Source organism: Chiloscyllium plagiosum, chromosome 10, assembly GCF_004010195.1.
Source record: "Chiloscyllium plagiosum isolate BGI_BamShark_2017 chromosome 10, ASM401019v2, whole genome shotgun sequence".
Taxonomy (NCBI): Eukaryota; Metazoa; Chordata; class Chondrichthyes; order Orectolobiformes; family Hemiscylliidae; genus Chiloscyllium; species Chiloscyllium plagiosum.
The window spans coordinates 87,612,265-87,635,043 of record NC_057719.1 but is presented as its reverse complement, the minus strand read 5'-3'; the positions used below and the strand labels follow the sequence as shown (position 1 = coordinate 87,635,043).

Sequence of the window (22,779 nt, the reverse complement as noted above, 5' to 3'; positions counted from 1 at the left end):
TCGTTATTAAAGTAGACATTTCTCACTTCTGCCTTTACAACCCCTCTTGGGGGAAAAACCAAGGACAGAATAACCTTGTTGAAGGAGCAACATTGTCACAGGTGCACACTGTCTGTTAATATTATCTATCTTCCTCTTCACTCTCCTACTGGCACAGTGACTTGTTGGGATGTAGTTTCATGAGTGTTCTCTGTCCTCTACCACCTCTCAAACGTACACATTCTTCATTAATGAGTCTGAACAGTGGATCAGCAAGCTGCTGGATATCATTCAGATAGAGAAACCTGCATCTTCTCTCTTCCTTATGGGTGTTTGGTAGCCCTGTCTGAGATTGGCAAATTAAATGGAAACTGCTAGAACCACTAATTATGGTTTGTATAGTTAATTGCAAGCAGTTGTTATTGATACATTGAAACATTGCAAAACTCCTAAAATGTATTGGTCTGGGTGACTGAACCAGTGACAGAATATGGTCTGTGCTATTCGTATTTTGAAATAAAAATCTATATATGGTATCAGTCATTTAATCTCTTGGTCCTTCAGTTTCTATAACCTTCAATGTCATGATTGGTTTTAGCTGAAGGCAAATTGTGGACAAATCTCTCTCAATTTATTGCCCTATTGTTTCTGGATACACTTGTATTGCAAGTGCAGGTTACACGCAGAACTTTCCTGCACTTTCCTTTCCAATGTTTTGATTAAAATAGGTTGACTGCAATGTTTGAGGTGCAATACGTTTAGAGTATACAGGCTCTCCTTGATGCTTTTCTTTCCCCTTTTTTTTAACAGATTCATGTGTGCTCAGCTCCCAAACCAAGTACTGGAAAGCATAACTATCATTGACACACCTGGAATCCTCTCTGGGGAGAAGCAACGAATGAGCAGAGGTGAGTGGACTCCTTTTTAAAAGGAAGCTGGGTGGATATAAGGCATTTCTCCTGAACTGCGCACAGGAATAGCTGAGTATTTTATTTCTGGTTCCTCCTGAGTTATGCTTTTATTGATGGTGACCTTGACTGACGTTTTCAACTTTTTAACTTTTCCCATGCAAGGACAGTTTTTGTCTTGTTTGCTAATTTAGTTTCTTTCCTCTTTTCCTCCATTTTAAAAATAGCTATTTCTGCAATCCCCTCCTCAATGAAATTATGTCTGTGTAGTGGGCGGCACAGTGGCACAGTGGTTAGCACTGCTGCCTCGCAGCGCCAGAGACCCGGGTTCAATTCCCGACTCAGGCGACTGACTGTGTGGAGTTTGCACGTTCTCCCCGTGTCTGCGTGGGTTTCCTCCGGGGGCTCCGGTTTCCTCCCACAGTCCAAAGATGTGCAGGTCAGGTGAATTGGCCATGCTAAATTGCCCGTAGTGTTAGGTAAAGGGGTAAATGTAGCAGTATGGGTGGGTTACGCTTTGGTGGGTCGGCGTGGACTTGTTGGGCCGAAGGGCCTGTTTCCATACTGTAAGTAATCTAATCTGTACACTCCAGGCTAAATATCTGATACCCTGCCCATTAAACAAACCCATAGAATGAAGCCTGTCACAGTAAACAACTGGAACCAAGTGCTGGCAGGGACACAAATTCTGATGCTTGCAACAAATTACATGGTAGTTAGTCACATAACACACTTCCACAGCAGAGTTTGTAGGCTGGAAATAGAAACATGATGGCAAGTGTGTTTGTGTTAAACCAATTGAAATAATTTCTAAATTTTCATAAGTGCAATTGTTCTGGTAATTCCTTACAATAATGTTATATCTGGAAGTTTTTTCAAGTTCTAGCAGGGATTTTGAGTAACTGTCTCATTGTCCTGAAATTAGGGACAAAAACTGCATTCACTGATCACATGGGAACTGCTGATACCAGCTGACTGTACAACTGGACAAGTCAGATCCCAGAATGAAATCTGGATCGCTATTTTAAAAATTTTGCCTAATGTGGAAGTCATTCACTGAAACATAGGTGGTATAATTTCTTAACAGCACAACAGACGTTTATTACTCAAAAGACAAAATCAAAAGAAAATCTAAGATAATTAGTTATAGAATGCAGTTAACAAATCTTAAGACTACCTTTTTCTCAATCTTTAAGCTTATACTTAACTGATTCTCTGTCCTGTGAACTGTGGAGTCTTCTTACATGAACACTCTCAAAATTGAGAGCTTCGATTGTCCTATCTTCTAAACATCTACAGAATTCTAACTAAACCCTTCTAGTCTGGAAGTTACACAAACTAACTTTTAAAAACTTATTTCATTAACTGCTTCGAAAAACTCCTTTTGAGAAGCGAGATTGTACTTGTTTCTGTTCCAACTTGAGATGTTCCCAACTAAACAGTTTACAGAGAGAAATTGCAAGGTCTGTCTGACCTAACTTTTCTTTTCCAAATATAAACTTTCACAAAAGTATCCAACACCAATGAGCCACTATTTTCAAATCCAAGCTCTGCAAATGTTGTAAATGATGGATTTACTCTCATTGCACTGATCATTTGCTTGGATGCTAAGTGAATTTGGTGAAATGCTTCTTTTAAAGCAGTGCTTTAGTGTAATCTACTTTTGTCTGTGATTGGTAGCATGCTTTTCCTCCATTAACACGCCTTGATAAAGCTGAACAGTTAGACCAATGAGTTGAATCCTGGCCTGAATTCAACTCCTGTTGCACAGTAGGACCCCAATGCATTGTAACAAACAGAGTTATTCGAATAACTAAGGTGGTGATTACAATTAAATTAATAAGCCCTTGCAACTTCTCCTCATATGTTTGGTTGGATCTCTTGTCTCCAAATTAATATTAGCTAACAGGCTTCAGCAGACAATGGAAGCAGTACTGGAGAAACTCAACAAGTCTGGCAGTATCCTTGGAGAGAATCAGTTAACATTTTGAGTCTGATATGACTGTTCTTTGGACCAGTCAGGAACTTGAAATGCTGTTTTTCTTCCCATGGATGCTGCCAGACCTGCTAAGTTTTTCCAGCATTTTGTGTTTGTATCAGATATGCAGTATCCACAGTAATTTGTTTTCAGTCTAGGCTTTTGTACGCATTCTGTAGCAGCCGTGTAGATATTGACCTGTGGGACAAAGTGAAATCTCATTTGGTCACATCTTCAATGCAAGAAGTTTCTGAAGCGTTGCTTTTTCCAACCTTGCTTTATATCTCTGCTACTTTTATTAGATGTTGCATTTAGTGCTGAACACCTGAAGGTGAATTGCGAAGCTGAATATTTGAGCGAACAACAAGTAATCCTTCTACAAAGGGTACCTTTGTTTCTCTAAGTTCAAATAGATCATTATTAACCATAAGTACACATTGCTAAATTGTACACGATCATTCTCCATTTTCACATTTGTCCGCCCCTTGAGAAATTGAATATTACTCATGAGTATGTACCTGAGTTTTATTTTATCTGCAGCACAAGTGTATTTCTGGCACCTAAAATGTCCTGGGTCATAAGTTTTTCCTGGAGTATATTAAATATACAAACTGATCCAAATCATTTGAAACCAGTTCAAATCTAGGAATATTGAGATGTTATTTTAAAGCTTTTTAATCATTTACACAAGTCAGAATGGAAACCAACTGTGATTACTGTTATAGGCACACATGGGAGGACTCATCTGGAAGAGTTGCAAGATTGTAGCTATAATCTGTTTGCATAGGTTGTTAACAGAGATTCAAATTCTTGGGCTATTGTATGTTTCACTAATTACGGGAATAACAATTTTGTAAATGAGAACTACGACGTCTTGACAAGTTATTTCTAATTAATATGTAACACATTAATCCATTGAGTTATCTTGTAAATTCTAAAGGCATGTGACACTAGCATTGCTTTTTACCATATTATCTCATCTCTTTCTGATAGTCTGAATCATATTCTTTGTATTAAATTTATCTCCTGATTTATCTGACTTTGTCCCTGGAGCACATGTTAGACCTTGCAGATTATCAGGCCATTAGTGTTTGCTCATCTTGTCCTAAATGTGATCTCTCACAATGTGCTTATATTGCAGATATTTTAGTTTTAAGATATGCAAATCACTTTTAATGTTAAGAAATGTTCGACTAAGTTTATTAAAATGAATGCATTGACTATTGAGAATACAACATAAAAATCATCTTTTTTTCAGAGCATGGAGATTTAATTTACTAGGTGCCAATTATAGAATATGTAGTTGAACAAATAGAGGGAGCAAGTGTTTGGAGTTTTGGTGAGTTGTTGCAGTGCACCTTGTAGATACTACTCAATGGTGCGATTGTGCATCAGTACTGAAGGGAATGACTGTTGAAGATATTCAGATGTTGTGCCAGTCAAGCTGCCTGCTTTGGTGTTAGGCTGTTTGTGTTGTTGGAGCTGCACTCATCCATGTCTAAAATGGAAATAGCGCTGTAATTGTGATTTAATAATTGCACCTAAAGCTGTCTTATTTTAACCTGAGAAATCCACCAACCTGTCTTTTGTAAACCCCCTATACAGAAGGAGGGAGAGAGGATGCTGTCTGCAGGTTGGATGTTTTCACTCTACTGGTTTAAGCTCTTGCAGTTTTTTAACATGCTGCAGCTCAGCCAGTCAGAGAGCTGTTGCCTGGCCAAAGATTCTTCTTAATGCTATTCATTCTCAACTTTCCCTCGTTGTTTCCAAAAACAACTCAACAATATGCAACACTTGTTTATTAAGTTATAAATTTTTTTTTCAAATAAAGCAATCAAATTTTCGTTTGAGTTTTTAATCCAATGAATTAAAATATGTGGTCCTTCCATGCGTGTGTCTATAATAGTAATCATAGTTGGTTTCCATTACGACTTGTGTAAATGATTAAAAAGCTTTAAAATAACATCTCAAGGTATTCAATCACTGTCCTAATGATCCTGGTAGCTCGTGGATAGACATTGAGGGAACAGGTGAGTTATTTGCCACAGAATTCCTTGCCTCTGAGCTCCACTTTGGCCACGGTATCTGAGTGTCTGAGGCTGATGGGTTTATTAAATCATGAGGTGAATAGACAAGGTCTTTTCTCCAGAGGTGGGGGAATCCAAAACTAGAGGGCATAGGTTTAGGGTGAGAGGGGAAAGATTTAAAAGGGGCCTAAGGGGCAACTTTTTCTCAGAGGGTGGTGCGTGTAAGGAATATGCTGCTGGAGGAAGTGGTGGAGGCTGGTACAACATTGAAAAGGCATCTAGATGGGTATATGAATAGGAAGGGTTTAGAGGGATATGGGCCAAATGTGGGCAAATGAGACTAGATTTATTTAGGATACTTGGTCGGCATGGGCAAGTTGTACCAAAGGATCTGTTTCCATGTTGTATATCTCTATGACTCTCTAATGCCAATATGTTGTGAGGGCCCATGCCTTAATGCAGGTAGAGTGGATCAGATTGTCTGAAGACTGGGATCTGTGGTGCTGAACTCAAGAGGAGGTATTAATTAATTCTTCTAATTACTTAAGATTCATTGATTTGCACAGAGTGCTGCTGATTACCACTCTTTGGAGATGCCGGTGTTGGACTGGGGTGTACAAAGTTAAAATTCACACAACACGTTATAGTCCAACAGATTTAATCTGAAGCACTAGCTTTCGGAGTACTGACAACCACCTGATGAAGGAGCAGCACTCCGAAAGCAAGTGCTTTCAATTAAACCTGTTGGACAACAACCTGGTGTATGTGATTTTTAACTCTGCTGATTACCTGTCTCATTTTGAATAAGTTCAATTGCTTTATTCTGAACGTTGGTTTGATTCTAAGAAGATGAGTGTCATTTTATATTGCATTAAGCTGATGTGCTGTTTGCTGTTCACACTCTGGGAATTGCTAATGCTTACATTAATGGTGAGAATGCAGTGGCACACTTAGCATTTGAGGAGATTTTTCTCTTGCTTATTGGGAGAGAGAATATTTATTTCTTTTGTTTTACTTTGCTTTTTCTTCCATAAATCCCATTTATTTTTTCTTCAGATTCTCTCCGCACTAATTGATCTCCAGCTCTTGACCCAGACTTTAGGTAACTTTTCGCTTCCCCCTGGCCCATCCTCCTCCTCAAAACTCCTGTTGTTGCCCTTCCCGAGAAGGGAAAATATACCATTGACCAATGCCCCAAATCCAACTTGCCTTTTCTTTTTAAGATCCTTGACACTGTTCATTCATCTACTCCATGACCATCTTTCCTGAAGTTTCTTTTCAGTTTGTCTACATCCAGGTTTTTATACATGCCACATCACTGAGGCTACCAAGGATCGTTTCCACTGTGACCATGGAACACTATATCCCTTGTACTCTAACCTTTCTCCACCATTTGACATTGATTATATCGACCTTCTCCTCTACAATTTTCGCCCTCTTTCCCATCTCCACAGATTGCCTTTGAATCGCTTTCCCTCCTAAAGTGTTAAACTCTTGTGTTTCTTGCACGCTGACCTAGCTTCCCTCAAACTTCCTTGGCTGTGAAGTCATTTAGGACATCCTCAAAACAATGGAAGGTGTCAATTAAATGCTAATTTTCCTTTTTAAGTAGTGAACAGAAAGTGAGCTGAAAATATCGACTTACAGTCAGTCAGGCCAAAATCTACAAATATGAATGAGGAGCATGTCAACTTAAAACTGAAAGTGGTTAAAATACTTTCCTCAAATTGCTCCAAGGATATTATTAAATGTAAAGGGTGGAGCCAGATGTTGGGATGGGCTTGAAACACTAGCAAGGTGTGATCATGACCCAACTAGCCTTTTCTTCTAATTTAGCAGATTTTCATCTTTCTCTTGGAAGAGTGTGGACTAACCTGCAAGAAAGACCATGTCTGTTCAGTGGTGAAACCAAAACCAAGCACCATGACCAATTGTGCAAATACTTCTAAATTGAAAATTGCAGAAGTTGAAACTAGTTTTGGGTCTTAGTATCTGAATTAATCTGGCAAATGAGGAAGTGTGCAATATAATCTAAATTTATCTTCATGCTGGCTGTGTTAACACTTAATATATACTTAAACTGTGTTGAGCAATATGTGCATGATATTGTGTTATGAAAGATGATTCTTGATTTTGTAATGTTGCTTACTCAGTGTTAATGTTGACCACATTTTGGGAACTTTCAATCTGGCAATTATTATAGAATTCTCCTAGTTCCCAGTTGCTTAACTCCTTAGTCAGCATTTGAGCTTGCCAGTGCCTGATTATTTTTGGTTAGAAGAATGGACAATACCAGACTGAGACCAGGCTTGGAGGTAAACCAGCCTCCATATTCCTGATGTGGCAATTAGAGGTGGGCAATAAATGACTTAGCCAACAATGCCCACATCCATGGATAAATAAAAATACTATTAAGGAAGCAGTTTTTCACAGTTGACTCATTTGCTGTTTTATGTACACACATCTGCTGGATTGCCTGTAAACAGTTTTCTCAATTAAATCTCTACCTCAGGGCATTTAGGAGTTGACACTAAATGCTGATCTAGCCAGTGACACTTGCACCCCAGGAATCAATGATATAGAACAATATTACTTTTTGTCTCTCCCCAAGTTTTGTTATGTACTGTTCTTCACTGTTTAAGTAATGAGAGTAGGCGGAGTCAGCCAATCCCATTCTGCTGTTGTTAAAAGGCACAAAACTGGATTGCATCCTCGCAAGAGTACAGTCAAAGTATTCTTGGCAGCTCCCTAGGTAACTGCTCCATGGAGACTGGAGGCTTGGAAGCTGGAGTAAGTTCAGCTTTCAATAGCTTAATAAAAGTAAGTTGTTATTTTGGACAGAAAGGAAGATCATGCAAGAAAAAAAAGCACTCCTTCCTGAACTCCATGCATCCAGAATGTCTTCATATCATTCCTATGATTTCCATTTGTACTGGTGATATGCTTTACCTGCAGAATTCTGTCTTGCATCTGATTTCTCCCCTAGTGCTTCTGTCTTGATCTGCTTCCTTGTGTGTCTCTGCATTTGTTTACCTGCCCTCTTTTGCCTTTCACAGTTCTACCTTTCAGGGTAGTCTCCAAGAATTTTTGCTGTATAGCACTAGCTTTAAGAATTTCTGTTTGCTGGATAGGCATCTGTTATGCAAAGAGCAGTTGATATAAAAGTGTGTTCATTGTAGTATATTGGCTTAACTTTGATTCTTGTTTATAAAGTAATTACTATTTATGACTTATCAAAGGTAGTTCTTCAGTAGTCCTGTTAAAGGATTCTTGCTTCACTAACTTAAAAACTCTGACCATGGATTTTAAAAAAATTAAATGTTGAGAGATTGTAATTAATCTTAGAGCAAAACAGTATAATAAAGACATTGATCTGTTTGACAAACATACAATTTATTGCATAAAGCTATCAAACCATACAATACCTTGAAGTTGTTTGCAATATACAATCCTTTTCCTTCCTCAGCCATATATCACTATCTATTTGCGTGTTGTTTCTTGGCTAGTGGAGGATAACATAGCTTAGTGGCTCCTCACCAATTTGCAAGTTGTCAATATTTCTATAATATGACAAGCATTTAGTAGGCTAACTGAGGAATACATTCTCACTTCATCTACAGCTCAATGGGTTGTCAAAGTGAGAAAACCTGCTTGGCTGGTTGTGTTATGACTGTTCCAAAAAGAAGTCAGCAAAAGAACTTTTAGTCTATTAACCCACACTAAACTATTCTAGACTCAGGGCAATTCTGCAGAGTTGAAGGTTATTGTAAAGCAGGGAAAATAGCCAATTCCACATTCATCTCTGATCACAGTTAAGTGCAGCTCCAAGAGAAACCGATACTCAATAAGTTATGATTAACTCTCACCACACCTCACGTAACTAGAAACATCCTCTTTGTTCTAGGTCCTGTTATGTTAGTCATTAAAAGATTGCAGTTAGTCTATATGCGCCTTCCAAACTGGCAATCTCCATCACTTGGAATGGCAAGAGCAGCACATGCATGGAGGCAAGTTCTCCACCAAATTACACATATTCAGGTTTGGAATTTATATCCACATTTCTTCACTGTTACTGTGTCAAAAAACAGGAATTCTCTCCATCATAACACTGTTGGTCTATCTATACCCCGATAACTTGATTGTTCTAAGAAGGCAGCTCATCATCACCTTCTCCAGGGCTATTATGGATTAGATTAGATTCCCTACAGTGTGGAAACAGGCCCTTCGACCCAACAAGTCCGCACCGACCCTCCGAAGAACAACTCATTCAAACCCATTTCCCTCTGACTAATGCACCTAACACTATGGGCAACTTAGCATGGCAAATTCACCTGGCCTGCACATCTTTTTTGGATTGTGGAAGGAAACCAGAGCACCCAGAGGAAACCCACACAGACACTGGGAGAATGTACAAACTCCACACAGACAGCTGTCCGAGGCTGGAATCGAACCTGGGTCCCTGGCGCTGTGATAGAGCAGTGCTAACCACTGAGCCACCATGCTGCCGGATGGCCAATAAATGCTGGACCAGTTGGCAATGCCTACATCCCACAACAAATAAAGAAGTACTCACTCCATATTGAAGAATTCTGTTAAGAGTGTGATTTACTTCAACAGAATGATGTCTCCTTGTCTTTGTGTTTTAGATTATACTCTTAACACATCATTGTCTATATTTGCATAAAGTTACCACTAGTCTTGTATTCGAGAAGTTTTATTTTTATTGAGAGCTGGATGAAGGCAATACTGGAAAGTTTTATTTTAGGAAAGGCTCCAAGCAGTCCATATCATGATTACGCTGAACATTTGTCTGAGTAAAGTCTCTCTCAGGCTCCACATTTTTGAATGTAAACTCTCAGGGCACTTGGCATGCTGTTCATAAGGAATGTTGTTCCATACTGATGCAAGTATGCTCTGGAAATAACGAGGAAAGTTTAGGATGTTGCTACCACTCTTCCTAAAATCTATAATTTGAATGATTCAAAGGACCAAACGTCATGAAGTGTGATTCTCTCACTCGTGCCCTTTTACACTTGTGGTGCACACTTTTTTGATTTTTAATTTTTTTTGCCTGCAAAATTGCTGAGAAAGTTGAAAACTGCATGGTGAGAATAACATGCAGTTTGTGACCTTGGTAAACAGAGAAGCAAACAATGTATATTCTTAACTAGCGAGGTCAAAAAAAATGAGTACAGCGCTGAGAGGAGGACAAAGTATCAAATCAAGTAGAGAAAGAAAAATGAAGAGAGGAGTATAAAAGAGAATTGATAGACAGCAAACAATAACAATTTAAAATGTGGCAATTTTAATATGTCCAAAAATTCAATCTGAAGGGAGGAAAGTCAGCATTTTGAATTCTTCAATTTCTGGGTATGGACCATTGAATGATACTCATTATCAATGCTAACATTGGCAGAGTACTTGCATTGTTAATGAAAGTGGTGTGTTTAGTGGACAATTAATATCCAACGTCATGAAAAGTATGATGCTAAAGGTCAAATGTTACTTTTGCAAATTTAATAACAAATCAGCAGGTAGCTTGGGCATTTCACAGTTTCAGGGTTATTTCTTCTTCACTGCATTTGTTAGCCAATTTGTGTAGTAACAGCAAGAGTCATTCAGAGTTATCTTTTCAGTGAATTGTAGACCAATACATTGTCTCCAAGATTCCTTTTTGCGAAATGAGAGAGCATTCAAGCACTATGTCTCTCAACAAAGGATTCCGAACATTCTTCAAAGTGGATTTTTCAGAACCAATGGCGTAACAAATAGCCAATGTTCTACTATAGGAGGCAAAATGTTTGAACCTTGATATCCTGAATACTATAATCTAAGGGTACTTCCTTATCTTTTAATCTTGTATTCAAAAACCTCCATGAAGTCCCAAGATTCTGTGTAGACAAAAGCTGCTCCCTCAGCAGTGGGAACATCACTTCTTTATTTGAAACTCCATTCTGCTAATTTGGGTAGTTTCATTTTGTTCCTTGTCTGAGTAAGAATCAACAGGAAATTATGTTTCTGTATTCTGAAACACAACTGAAATTTTGAGAATTTTGGGCATCTGAAATAATGGAAAGTGCTGAAAACACTCAGCAGATCATACAGCATCCATAGAGGTGGGGAAAAAAAGTTAACATTTCAAGTTGATAACTTTCATAAACTGTCCAATATGTTGTAGCTACAGTCCAGGTTAATGTGCAGTTACTTTCTTTTGTTCTCAGTGCAGTCTGTTTTTCAATAGTACTAATCTCAATGACTGACCTGTATTTCAAAATGACTTCCTTAAAACTCTCACCTTTAGTTTTCTGTTTTGCTTTGGCATAAGACAATAAGTACATGAGGGTAACTTGGGAGGACTATATTGTAATTATGTGGTTCTCATTCTTTCAAGTTCGTTTTATTTTTCTTTTTTAAACTCAATGATTACAATTGGCATGTTAAATTGATTTGTATGAAGTTTGTTTCCTTGTGTCTATCAGAAAAATGTGTTTTGGGGCTCTTTAAAAAAGGCAGTAGTTGTTGTACACTTTACACTGAGAAGGCAGAGGCAGTTTCTATGTGGCTGTCTCCATTCTGTTTTGAAATCCGGAAAGAATTCCACAGATATGCCATCCTTTGAAAGAATTCCTCCTCATCTTTGTTCTAAATGGGTAACCTCTTATTCTGAGATTATGTCCTAGACTCCCCCACGAGGGGAAACAACCTTTCTGCATCTACGCTGTCAAGACCAACCCCTATGATCATAATCTGGTATATTTCAATAAGCTTGTCTGTCATTCTTCTAAACTTAATTTGTACTTGACCTGTACTCACCAGACAGTCCCCAGTGCCAGTATATCTTAAATAAGGAGCCCAAAACTGTCCACAGTATTCTAGCTGTGGTCTGATCAGTGCCTCGCATAGTTTTAGCAAGACTTCCCTTTTTTTTTTCTGACTTTTGAAGAAGAAATCAATTTGGTGTAAACGCCCAATTGCTTCCTCTGGTAGCTACTCCAGGCAATCTGTGCAGCAGTTATCTCCTGCTTATCTGACTTGCATCATCTTTGCTTCTACTCTGACATTCGTCATCCAACTACACCTAGGCTCATCCCTCTTTCTGCTGCCCTATACTTTTCCCTCTTCAGCAAACCCATTGTTGGTTGTGATCAAATGGTTGAAATACTGACTTTGTTTTCTAGATGTCACTTAAGAGTTTTTTTTTGCTCTTGTAACCGCAAGAATCTACAAATTTGTCTTGTGCTTATGTCTTAGCATCCACGTTTCTAAGGCCTGTTTTGTTTCATCCATCTTTACTTGCTGTCCAGTTTCTGAGGCGCATGAGAAAGTGGACAGACTGTAGCATCGAGTTATTTCCCCTGTTGTAGCTTGAATGTTCCTGTTCACACATCTTTCACCTTTACAAGCTTATTTCTGGCTATTGCTATACTCCTCCTGATTTCAGCATTCCAGCTATTATCTGTTATAACTTGTCCTACTTCGACAGACTTAGCTAAATTTTCCAGTGTGACATCCATCTACTTCATATTCACCTTTAGGTTTCTTCTAATGTATTTCTTTGAATTAACATTTTTCTTGTCTTTTTAGTGTTCAGACTTCAACCTTACATGAAGGAATATGGCGATAATGTGGGAAAATGGCACTGAGGGGATTATCTAGAATGGCAGTGTCAGCTCAAAAAGGATGGCCGAAAGGCCTACTCCTCCTCCTGTACTGAAATTCATGTTCTAAACTTCTAGATTTTACTTGATTGACAATATTTGTAGGGTGTATTCTATTTTTGTTTCTCTATATCTTTAATGCACACTATATCAGGAATGAAATAAATATACAGTATGGGATGAATTTGTTGCAAGCTTCTAGAGTTGAATACACTGAGGATGTGATCAACACAAGGCTCTAGGTGGAGCTAATTTGAGTTATGGTGTCAGGAAGGTAAAGCATTAATGTTGGTCCTGAAATCTGTTGGGGGTTTCTCTCATGAGCTATTTCATGCAATTTATAGGTGAAACATGTATTCATGCATGTTTTCTCTCTGTATCTCTATTAGGTTATGACTTTTCAGAAGTTTTGCGATGGTTTGCTGAGAGGGTTGATCGTATCATCCTTTTGTTTGATGCTCACAAGTTGGATATATCTGATGAGTTTTCTGAGGCTATCAAGGCACTGAAAGGCCAAGATGATAAAATCAGAGTTGTCTTGAACAAGGCAGACCAAGTTGATACACAACAACTCATGAGAGTGTATGGAGCATTGATGTGGTCCCTTGGCAAAGTGATTGACACCCCAGAGGTTGTACGCGTCTACATCGGCTCCTTCTGGTCCAAACCTCTGCAGATTACAGAGAATCGGAAACTTTTTGAGTTGGAAACGGAAGACCTGTTCAGGGACATTAAAGGTTTACCTCGGAATGCTGCACTACGCAAACTCAATGACCTCATCAAACGGGCCAGGCTTGCAAAGGTATGCACTTAAGTGATCTTTCGAACTAGTTCCTTGCAAAATGGTAATGGATCATGGTATATTGTCAGCTGCTTACAATAAAACAAATTACTACAGAGGAGTGGAACCTGAAATAATGTCAGTATTCTGGTAACACTCCAAGTTAGGCAATATCCACAAAGAGTATTTCTGAGAGAAATAGGCTTAGTGTCTTTATCATCAGCTATCTAATTGGTTAGCTTTATTTGTATTTGAGACTGTATATATTTGTAGAAATCTGTAATTGGTTTGCATTTTTATAAATTCATTCACTGGGTATGGGCATTGCTGGACAGTCCAACATTTATTGTCCATCTGTAATTGCCCTGGAGAAGATTGTGGTGACATGTTGCCTTGGAGCTACAGCAATTTATGATGTAGGGGCACCCACAGTACTGGCTACGCTTGATGACATTAAAAATGATCAAGATCAGAAGGCTTGCTTGGTATATGGATTTGTCCCAGCTATGTATCTCCCATCTGAGCAAAAGAATGTCGAAGTTAGAACTGATACTAAAACCTGGTTACCATGGCAGCCACTGCATTGATGCTTTTTTATTGCAAATTTTGCAATGGCTTTGCTGTCTGTTGAGCAGAAACTGAAGCATCACAGGATTGAATGTCACAACAGTACATCATTAGGTTTAACATTAATATGAAAAGGGCTTTGTCACAGCACTGAACAGAGCAGCAAGCAGACTATAGATCAACTTGATTCATAAATCCATCTCTGTTAGCTGGGTGAGATGAGTATACTAGATTGATATAATCATTTCTGAATACAGTCGTTGCTATAACTCCATTTGTTGAAAAGCAAATTGCTGTTTAACAACAAACTCCTTTTTACCAACTATGATATACATATTTAGTATCACACTTTTGGATTAACTATACTGTACAACAGTCCAATAAAACCGGACAGACTTAATGCAGCCCTTCTTCTGACTAAAGATGAAAGGTGTATGATATTTATATAACTTATATCCTGAGGATGTGCTGTGGAGTCATGCTTGAAACTTTGGAACTTCTAAAGCTGCAAGGTCATATATAAACAGTAATTTAACATCACATTTCCAGTGACCAATAGATTGAGGTTTTTTAAATGTATATTTTCTTCCTGGTTTGATAAAATTATGAGCACTGGCCATTTAAACATTGGGTTAGGAATGTACTTTGTGTTCCTGGGTGCAGTTGGCCTGATGAGCAATGGTGTTGCATTTGTTTTGATAGTAGAAAATGTTGAACTCATTTATCTGTGCTTTGTAACACTTGCAATTTCTTCCCCTTTTAATCCTTTCAATTGTATTTATAAAATGTTAATAATTCAGGCGATGAAATATTTCACTTCTGTGAAGGATTTCTTGGGATAACTTGACAATTTGTCTTGAATTTAATTTCATAAATTAGAGCAGAAAATCTGGAGAAACTCAACAGGTCTGGCACCATCTGTGGAGAAAGAGTTTCCAGCATTATCTGTTTTTAGTTCAAGTATCCCAACATTTTGCATTTCATTGCTGTGGTCTTTATGTTGCTTTTCGATGACACTGAGTTTAGGTTTATGAATCTAGATTGTGTTAGGTTCTGAGGTCCGTGCTACAGCTACAGTTTTCAACTGTGCTCTACAGCAGACTTTGTATCTTCTGAATGAACCACAGCATGTTGCTGGCCTCATTTTTATCCACTATTCCATCAAACAGGCCCAATGTACTCCTCCCTGTCTGAAGTTTAACTGTTGGTATCTATACCTAGTAAGTGTGTCTCTACTGTTTGTATTTTTCTGATCTAACTCTTAAACCATAATCTTAGTATCCTGTACTTAGTTCCGTACGTTCTTTTTTGTTTCATTATATATCTGTTGCCTATTTTGGGCATTTTCTACTCTCAACAATTGGATGTTGTAATGACACATGCTGAGGAAATGTCTGCACTTTTCTTTTGTGTATTCCCTTTAAGACCAAAGTAAACTGGAGAGTATTCATGGACCAACATATAAATATTGTGGTTACAATCTGACCTAGGCCCATTTACCATCATTTGGCCCATGTGCCTTTAATTCTTTCTATTCATGTATCCAGCCAGTGCCTTTTTAAATGTGTGTATATATAAATGTTTAAATATATTATACCTACCGCCTCCAATTCCTCTGGCATCTCTTTACATACATGCATCACCCTCTGTATGATAAAATTATCCCTCCAGGTCTTTTTAAACTCTTGCCCCTCTCACCTTAAACCTATGCCCTCCATGCACCCCCTTAAATGTCACTCCCTCAACACTGACTTCCAGTGTACACCATTGTACAGGATGCACCGCAGCAATTCAACAAGTTTCCTTTCAGAGTAGCTTTCAAACCCATAACCTCTACCATTTAGAAGGGCAAGAGTTGCAGTTGTCTGGGAGCACCAGCACCTCCAGGTTCTCCTATCAGCCCCACACAATCCTGACTTGGAAATACATTGCTGATTGTGAGTCAGAATTCTGGAATTCTCTTCTCAGTAGCTTCTCTGAACTGTAGCAGTTCAAAAAGACAGTTCACCCCCACTTTCTCCAGGACAATTAGTGATGTGCACTGAATGCTGGCCCAGCCAGTGACCCCCACATATTGTGAATGAATAAATTTAAATAAAATGTTCACACGTCTCAGTATATCTATCACTGACGACTTTTGATACTTTTGTAATGTGAAAGAAATTAAAACATTATTTCAGTGCCATCCACACAGTAATGTTTTTAAGTTTTCAATGAATCATAAAATCACAGAAAATCCACGACATGGGAGGAGGCCATTTGGCTCAACATGCTATCCTAGGATCTACTCAGACTAAACATGATTTCAGGTCTGGCAGCATCTGTGAATAAAAAAATCAGAGTTAATGTTTTGGGTTCAGTGACCCTTCCTCAGAAGGACCTGAAACATTAACTCTGATTTCTGTTAACAGATGCTGCCAAAGCTGAGCTTTTCAAGCAATTTCTGTTTTTGTTTCTAATTTACAACATCCACAGTTCTGTAAGTTTTTTTTTAAACAAGATTTCAAGTAGACCTCTATATAGTTTTTAAATGATTTCCCTCTACATTAAGGTTCTGTCATGACTCCCAACCATCCCTCATTAGAACATAGAACATAGAACAGTACAGCACAGAACAGGCCCTTCAGCCCACTGTTATGCCAACCACTGATCCTCATGTATGCACCCTCAAATTTCTGTGACCATATGTATGTCGAGGAGTCTCTTAAATGTCCCCAATGACCCTGCCTTCACAACTGCTGCTGGCAACGCATTCCATGCCCTCACAACTCTCTGTCTGACATCCCCTGCCTCTGACATCCCCTCTATACTTTCCTCCAACCAGCTTAAAACTATGACCCCTCTGTGTTAGTCATTTTTGCCCTGGGAAATAGTCTCTGGCTATCGACTCTATCTATGCCTCTCATTACTTCTCCTCCTTTTCTCCAATGAAAAAAGTCCAAGCTCAGTCAACCTTTCCTTATAAGATAAGCCCCCCAGTCCGGGCAGCATCCTGGTAAACCTCCTCTGAACCCGCTCCAAAGCATCCACATCTTTCTTATAATAGGGCGACCAGAACTGGATGCAGCATTCCAAGTGCGGTCTAACCAAAGTTTTATAGAGCTGCAACAAGAAAGCTGTTCAGTCTGGTGTTTAATAAACTCCCTTGTACTGTGATCTTGCTTCAAGCTGATTTCTTTCCCCAGCTGTTTGCAATGGTTTGCAACTCATCTATTTCTTGACCTTTTGCAGCATTTTCTCCCCAATGTCTTTCCCCTTTCTTAGCCTTCATGTGTTTCCATTTCTTTCTGCCTTGTGTCGTTGCACACATCAATGATGTCTCTGTGCCTTTAATGCCCCATGAGCCGCAATGGCTGAAAGCAGCTAAGCTCATTTGGGTAGAGAGGCAGGGCTGCACATTAGAAGTTAAATGCTTTTTGACAGGTTCAAGGCAGACACTTTTTAGTCAGAATTTAAGTGCACTGTAACACCTTCCAGTCTACTGGCTCACTGTCTATTGATATTTTCTAACCAACCTGTTCTGACATATTAGTACACATCTAACTGACACAGCAGCGAATCTCCACAATTACTGCCTTTGGTGTTTGAGTTAATGTATCTCTGGACATGGGAGAGCATCTAGGAAAAATTAACAAACAGCAAAACTCACAGCTGATCTTGGAGGAACCTGCGTGGAAGAGCAGAGGAATAGAAAGTGTACAGTTTTAAGTGTAACCTTGCTGTAAGTCTACAGTAGTGAGTAGATTGGGTTCTTTCTTGATTATATGTTTTATTGAGATCTGTCTCTTGATTAAATTTTAAAAATATAATCCATAAGTACTTTTTTTTTTAGCAAAAAGACAGTGCTATTTTTTGGGTCTCTAGATGATGAAGGAGCAAAGATGGCTTTTAGTAGAGCGAAATGCTCTTCCTGTCAGATGTGGGAGTTTAGGTGGAGTTTCCATGTTATTAGTATGTCTGCAGAAAGTGTCTTTGGTTGTGAATCCTATCAGATCGTTTGGATCAGTTGGAGCGGCAGTTAAAGGCAATAAGAGCTAGGGGGTGTGATGGACAGCAGTTATAGGAAGGTAGAAAAGTTGCAGATACAGTCAGATATATGGGTTAACTCCAGGAAAGGGAGGAGGGGTAGGCAGGTAGTGTAGGAGTCTTGTGTGGCTATTCCCATTTCAAACAAGTTTGCTGTTTTTGAAAATATATGGTATGATGGACACTTGGGAATGTAGCACGAACAGTCAGGTTTCTGGCATAGAGACTGGCTCTGATGTAATGAGGGGTACGTCGGGTTCCAAGCAATCGATTGTGTAAGGGGACTCTGAGGCATAGACAGATGTTTCTGTGGCCAGCAGCAAAGAATCAGAATGGTTTTGTCTCCCTGGTGCCAGGATGAGGATGTTTCAGAGGTGCAGAATGTTCTCAAAGGGAAGAGGGACCAGCAGCAGGTCCCTCCTTCAAAGTTAGTACACTTTGGAACTAATGGCATGGGAAGGGAAAAGGATGAGATGCTGAAGGGAGAATATAGAAAATTAGGCAGGAATTTAAAAAGGACATCCTCAAGGGTAGTAATATCTGGATTACTCCTGGTGCTATGAGCTACTGAAGGTAGGAATAGAAGGATAGAGCAGATGAATGCATGGCTGAGGAGCTGGTGCAGGGTGAAAGGGTTCATATTTTTGGATCATTGGAATCTCCTCTGGGGTAGAAGTGACCTGAAGTGAGGAAAGAGGTCAATCTGAAACTGGTACAGTGGGAAAAGGAGTGAGTGAGTCAGTCAGGGCAGGCAGGAAAAAGCAGAGAACAAGGTAGGACTGATAAATTAAACTGCATTTATTTCAATGCAAGAGGCTTAACAAGGAAGGCAGATGAACTTAGGTCTTGGTTAGGAACATAGGACTGGGATATCATAGCAATTGCAGAAATGTGGCTCAGGGATGGACAGGACTGGCAGCTTAATGTTCCAGGATACAAAATGCTATAGGAAGGATAGAAAGGGGGGCCAAGAGATGAGGGGGAGTGATATTTTTGATAAGGAATAGCATTTCTGCTGTACTTAGGGAGAATATTCCTAGGAATACATCTAAAAAAATTATTTGGATGGAACTGAATGATCACCTTATTGGTGAGTGGCAGGGGGAGTTTAATTTAGATAAATGCGAAGTGCTACATTTTGGAAAAGCAAATCCGAGCAGGATGTATACACTTGATGGTAAGGTCCTAGGGAGTGCAGCTGAACAAGGAGACCTTGGAGTGCAGGTTCATAGTTCCTTGAAAGTAGAGTCGCAGGTAGATAGGATAGTGAAGAAGGCATTTGGTATGCTTTCCTTTATTGGTCAGAGCATTGACTACAGGAGTTGGGAGGTCCTGTTCTGGCTGAACAGGACATTGGTTAGGGCACTTTTGGAATATTACGTGAAATTCTGGTCTCCTTCCTATCAGAAGGATGTTGTGAAACATGAAAGGGTTCAGAAAAGATTTACAAGGATGTTGACAGGGTTGGAGGGTTTGAGGTATAGGGAGAGGCTGAATAGAGTCATAGAGATGTACAGCATGGAAACAGACCCTTCGGTCCAACCCGTCCATGCCGACCAGATATCCCAACCCAATCTAGTCCCACCTGCCAGCACCCGGCCCATATCCCTCCAAACCCTTCCTATTCATATACCCATCCAAATGCCTCTTAAATGTTGCAATTGTACCAGCCTCCACCACATCCTCTGGCAGCTCATTCCATACATTCTCTGCGCGAAAAAGTTGCCCCTTGGGTCTCTTTTATATCTTTCCCCTCTCACCCTAAACCTATGCCCTCTAGTTCTGGACTCCCCAGGGAAAAGACTTTGTCTATTTATCTTATCCATGCCCCTCATAATTTGGTAAACCTCTATAAGGTCACCCCTCAGCCTCCGACGCTCCATGGAAAACAGCAGGCTGGGGCTGTTTTCCCTGGAGCGTTGGAGGCTAAGAGGTGACTTTTTCCCCTGGCTTGTGGGAGTCCAGAACTAGAGGGCATAAGTTTAGGGTGAGAGGAGAAAAATATGTAAGGGACCTAAGGGGCAACTTTTTCATGCATGTGTGTATGGAATGAGCTTCCAGTGGACGTGGTTGAAGCTGGTACAATTACAGCATTTAAAAGGCATCTGGATGGGTATATGAAGGGTTTAGGGGGATATGGGCTAAGTGCTAGGAAATGGGACTTGAGTAGTTTAGGATTTCTGGTCGGCATGGATGAGTTATACCGAAGGGTCTGTTTCAATGTTGTACTCTGGAGCAGGTGGGACTTGTACCTGGCTCTCGTGGTGCACTACCACTGTGCCAAAAAAGCAGCAGATGATAGTTTACATTCTAATATTTTTGGTAGAAACGAAAACCAAATTGAATCAAATTTAGAAGAGTCTGTAGTTAAAAGGAAAATGGGGCAGGTGTGGGGTGGTTAAAATTAAAACGTCATTTGTGAAGGAAGTAATGTCTGCCAGTTGATCTCCTACCCAGCCCCAATCCCCAAAATGTCTAATAACTTGTTATTTTGTAGTACCTATTCACTCTGTTACCTGTAACTGCTCATTATTTAGCATGCTCTTAACAGAATCTGATACCAAGAATGGGGAGTGACTTCTTGGGGCAAAGGAAGCAGATGAGACTGTATACAAAACATTAAGCAGCCTGGAGAACTGCAGGAAATAAGGGCGACAGTAGGATCAGTTCAGAGGATGCGAGTGACACAGGAAGAGCGGGGCCAGAATGAAGGAAGATGTGCTTAAATACAGATCGATGGCTGTCGGGCCAGGGGAACACCAGTACAAAGTTTGAGCAACACCCAGTCATAAAACTTGTGGGAATTCTTGCAGCCATTAAAGTTAGCTGTATAGTCCTGAGGAACTGAGATATGGGAACAGGAGTCGAGCAGCATTAGTGGTAGAAAATTCCTGCTGTGAATGTTTGCATAAAGGAAGCCACTTGATGCCAGGGGGAAGAATGCCTCATTTTCTGCCTTGGGACCCTCCAATCACACAGCACCAGTATCGACTTCACCAGTTTCCTCTCTCCTCCCCCCCACCTCATTCCCAGATCCAACCCTTCAACTCTGCACCACACTTTTGAACTGTCCCACCTGTCCATTCTCCTTCCTGCCTATCTGCTCCACCCTCTGGTCTGACCTATTACCCTTACCCCCCACTTGCATCTTCCTATCGCCTTCCAAGCTACCTTCCCCCCTCCAGGCCAAGTACCCCCTCCTATATAGCTCTCAGACCCCTTCCTGATGAAGGGCTTATGCCCGAAACATTGACTGTCCTGCTCATTGGATGCTGCCTGACCTGCTGTGCTTTTCCAGCATCACTTGTTTTGACTTTCATTTATACAGCACCATTCACAAACCCAGGATGTCCCCATTTACAGCAAAATGCAAATGATATATAGTCTTGGGCATTTTGGCTGTAAATGTTGCCATCACTAAAAGTATGACAAATGGTTTTGTTGGCTGTATGCAGACACCCTCAGCAAGATATTGAATGATAAACTGCTGATGAGCTGGGATATGGGAGTAGGAGACATAATAGCATTAGCTAGTGTTAAGAAATTCTTACTATGGATGTTTGCATGATGGAAGAGCTTTCACTGAGATGGCACAGTGGCTCAATGGTTAACACTGCCGCCTCACTGCACTGGAGACCCAGGTTCAATTTCAGCCTTTGGAAACTGTCTGTGTGGAGTTTGCACATTCTCCCTGTGTTTCTGTGAATTATCTCCAGGTGCTCCTGGTGTTCAAAGATATGCAGGTTAGTTGGACTAGCCATGCTAAATTACACCATAGTGTCCTGGGATGTTCAGGGTAGGTGGGATGGTTATGGGGATAGGGTATGGGGGGTTAGATCAGGGTGGGATGCTGTTTGGAGAGTTGAAGTGGGCTCGATGGGCTGAATAGCCTTTTTCCACACTGCAGGCATTCTATGATTCAAGCTGTGGCCCCAGTACAGCAACAACATTGGAATCTACACAGTCATGTGGGAGGTTGCCCAGGTGTAGCCCGTTCACAAATCTATCTACAATCTCAACAGTCTGTTTTCAATCATCAAAGTAATGCAAGTGAATCATTAACATTGCTGTCAAGTGCTACTTAGTCGTCAATAACCTCCTCATAGAGGCCACTCATCTTAACCACAGGGCATCACATCCATAGTTACTCGGGAGTGTCCTAGACCTGATCATCTTCAGCTGCTTCATCGATGTGACCTTCTCTTCAAAATAAGGTCAGAAGTGGGGATGCTCACTGATGATTGCACCATGTTCAGCACTATGCACAACTCCTCTGATATTGAAGCATTCCGTATCCAGTTGTAGCAAGAAACTGGAACAATGTCCAGGTTTGGATTGGCCAATGACAAGTACCATCCCTGCTACACAGGTGCCAGGCCAAAAAGAGAGAAATGTCACTGCTTGACATTCTTTGGCATTAAGCTAGCTGAATAACCCCTTATTATCATGCTGTGATGGGCGTTGCTATTGGCCAAAAATTAAACTGGGCTATTTACATAAATACTGTGGCTCCAAACATGTAATTGTGCAAAGTTAGGGCTCTTTCAGTGCAATGACAGTATTTCTACTTTCCAGTCCCACATACCTGAGACATGTTTTATAATGTCTCTGAACAGGTTGACTTAAAACTAAGCTATTTACATAAATACTGTGGCTCCAAACATGTAATTGTGCAAAGTTAGGGCTCTTGCAGTGCAATGACAGTATTTCTACTTTCCAGTTTGTTGAAACTTTATTGCTGGAACAGCACAGCAGGTCAGGCAGCATCCAGGGAACAGGAGATTCGACGTTTCGGGCACAGGCCCTTCTTCAGGAATGGCCCTTCTACTTTCCAGTCCCACATACCTGAGACATG

At 40.1% G+C, this 22,779-nt stretch overlaps 1 protein-coding gene across 1 annotated transcript in view; it reads left to right on the top strand.

The window, feature by feature from the left end:
* The window catches only part of LOC122553870 (EH domain-containing protein 1-like), a 66,991-nt gene that overhangs the window by 20,837 nt on the left and 23,375 nt on the right, over positions 1-22,779 (top strand). The window contains exons 3-4 of the mRNA XM_043698319.1: positions 790-887; positions 12,940-13,352. Coding sequence (XP_043554254.1) covers positions 790-887; positions 12,940-13,352 — 511 coding nt within the window. The remainder of the gene's footprint in view (positions 1-789; positions 888-12,939; positions 13,353-22,779) is intronic.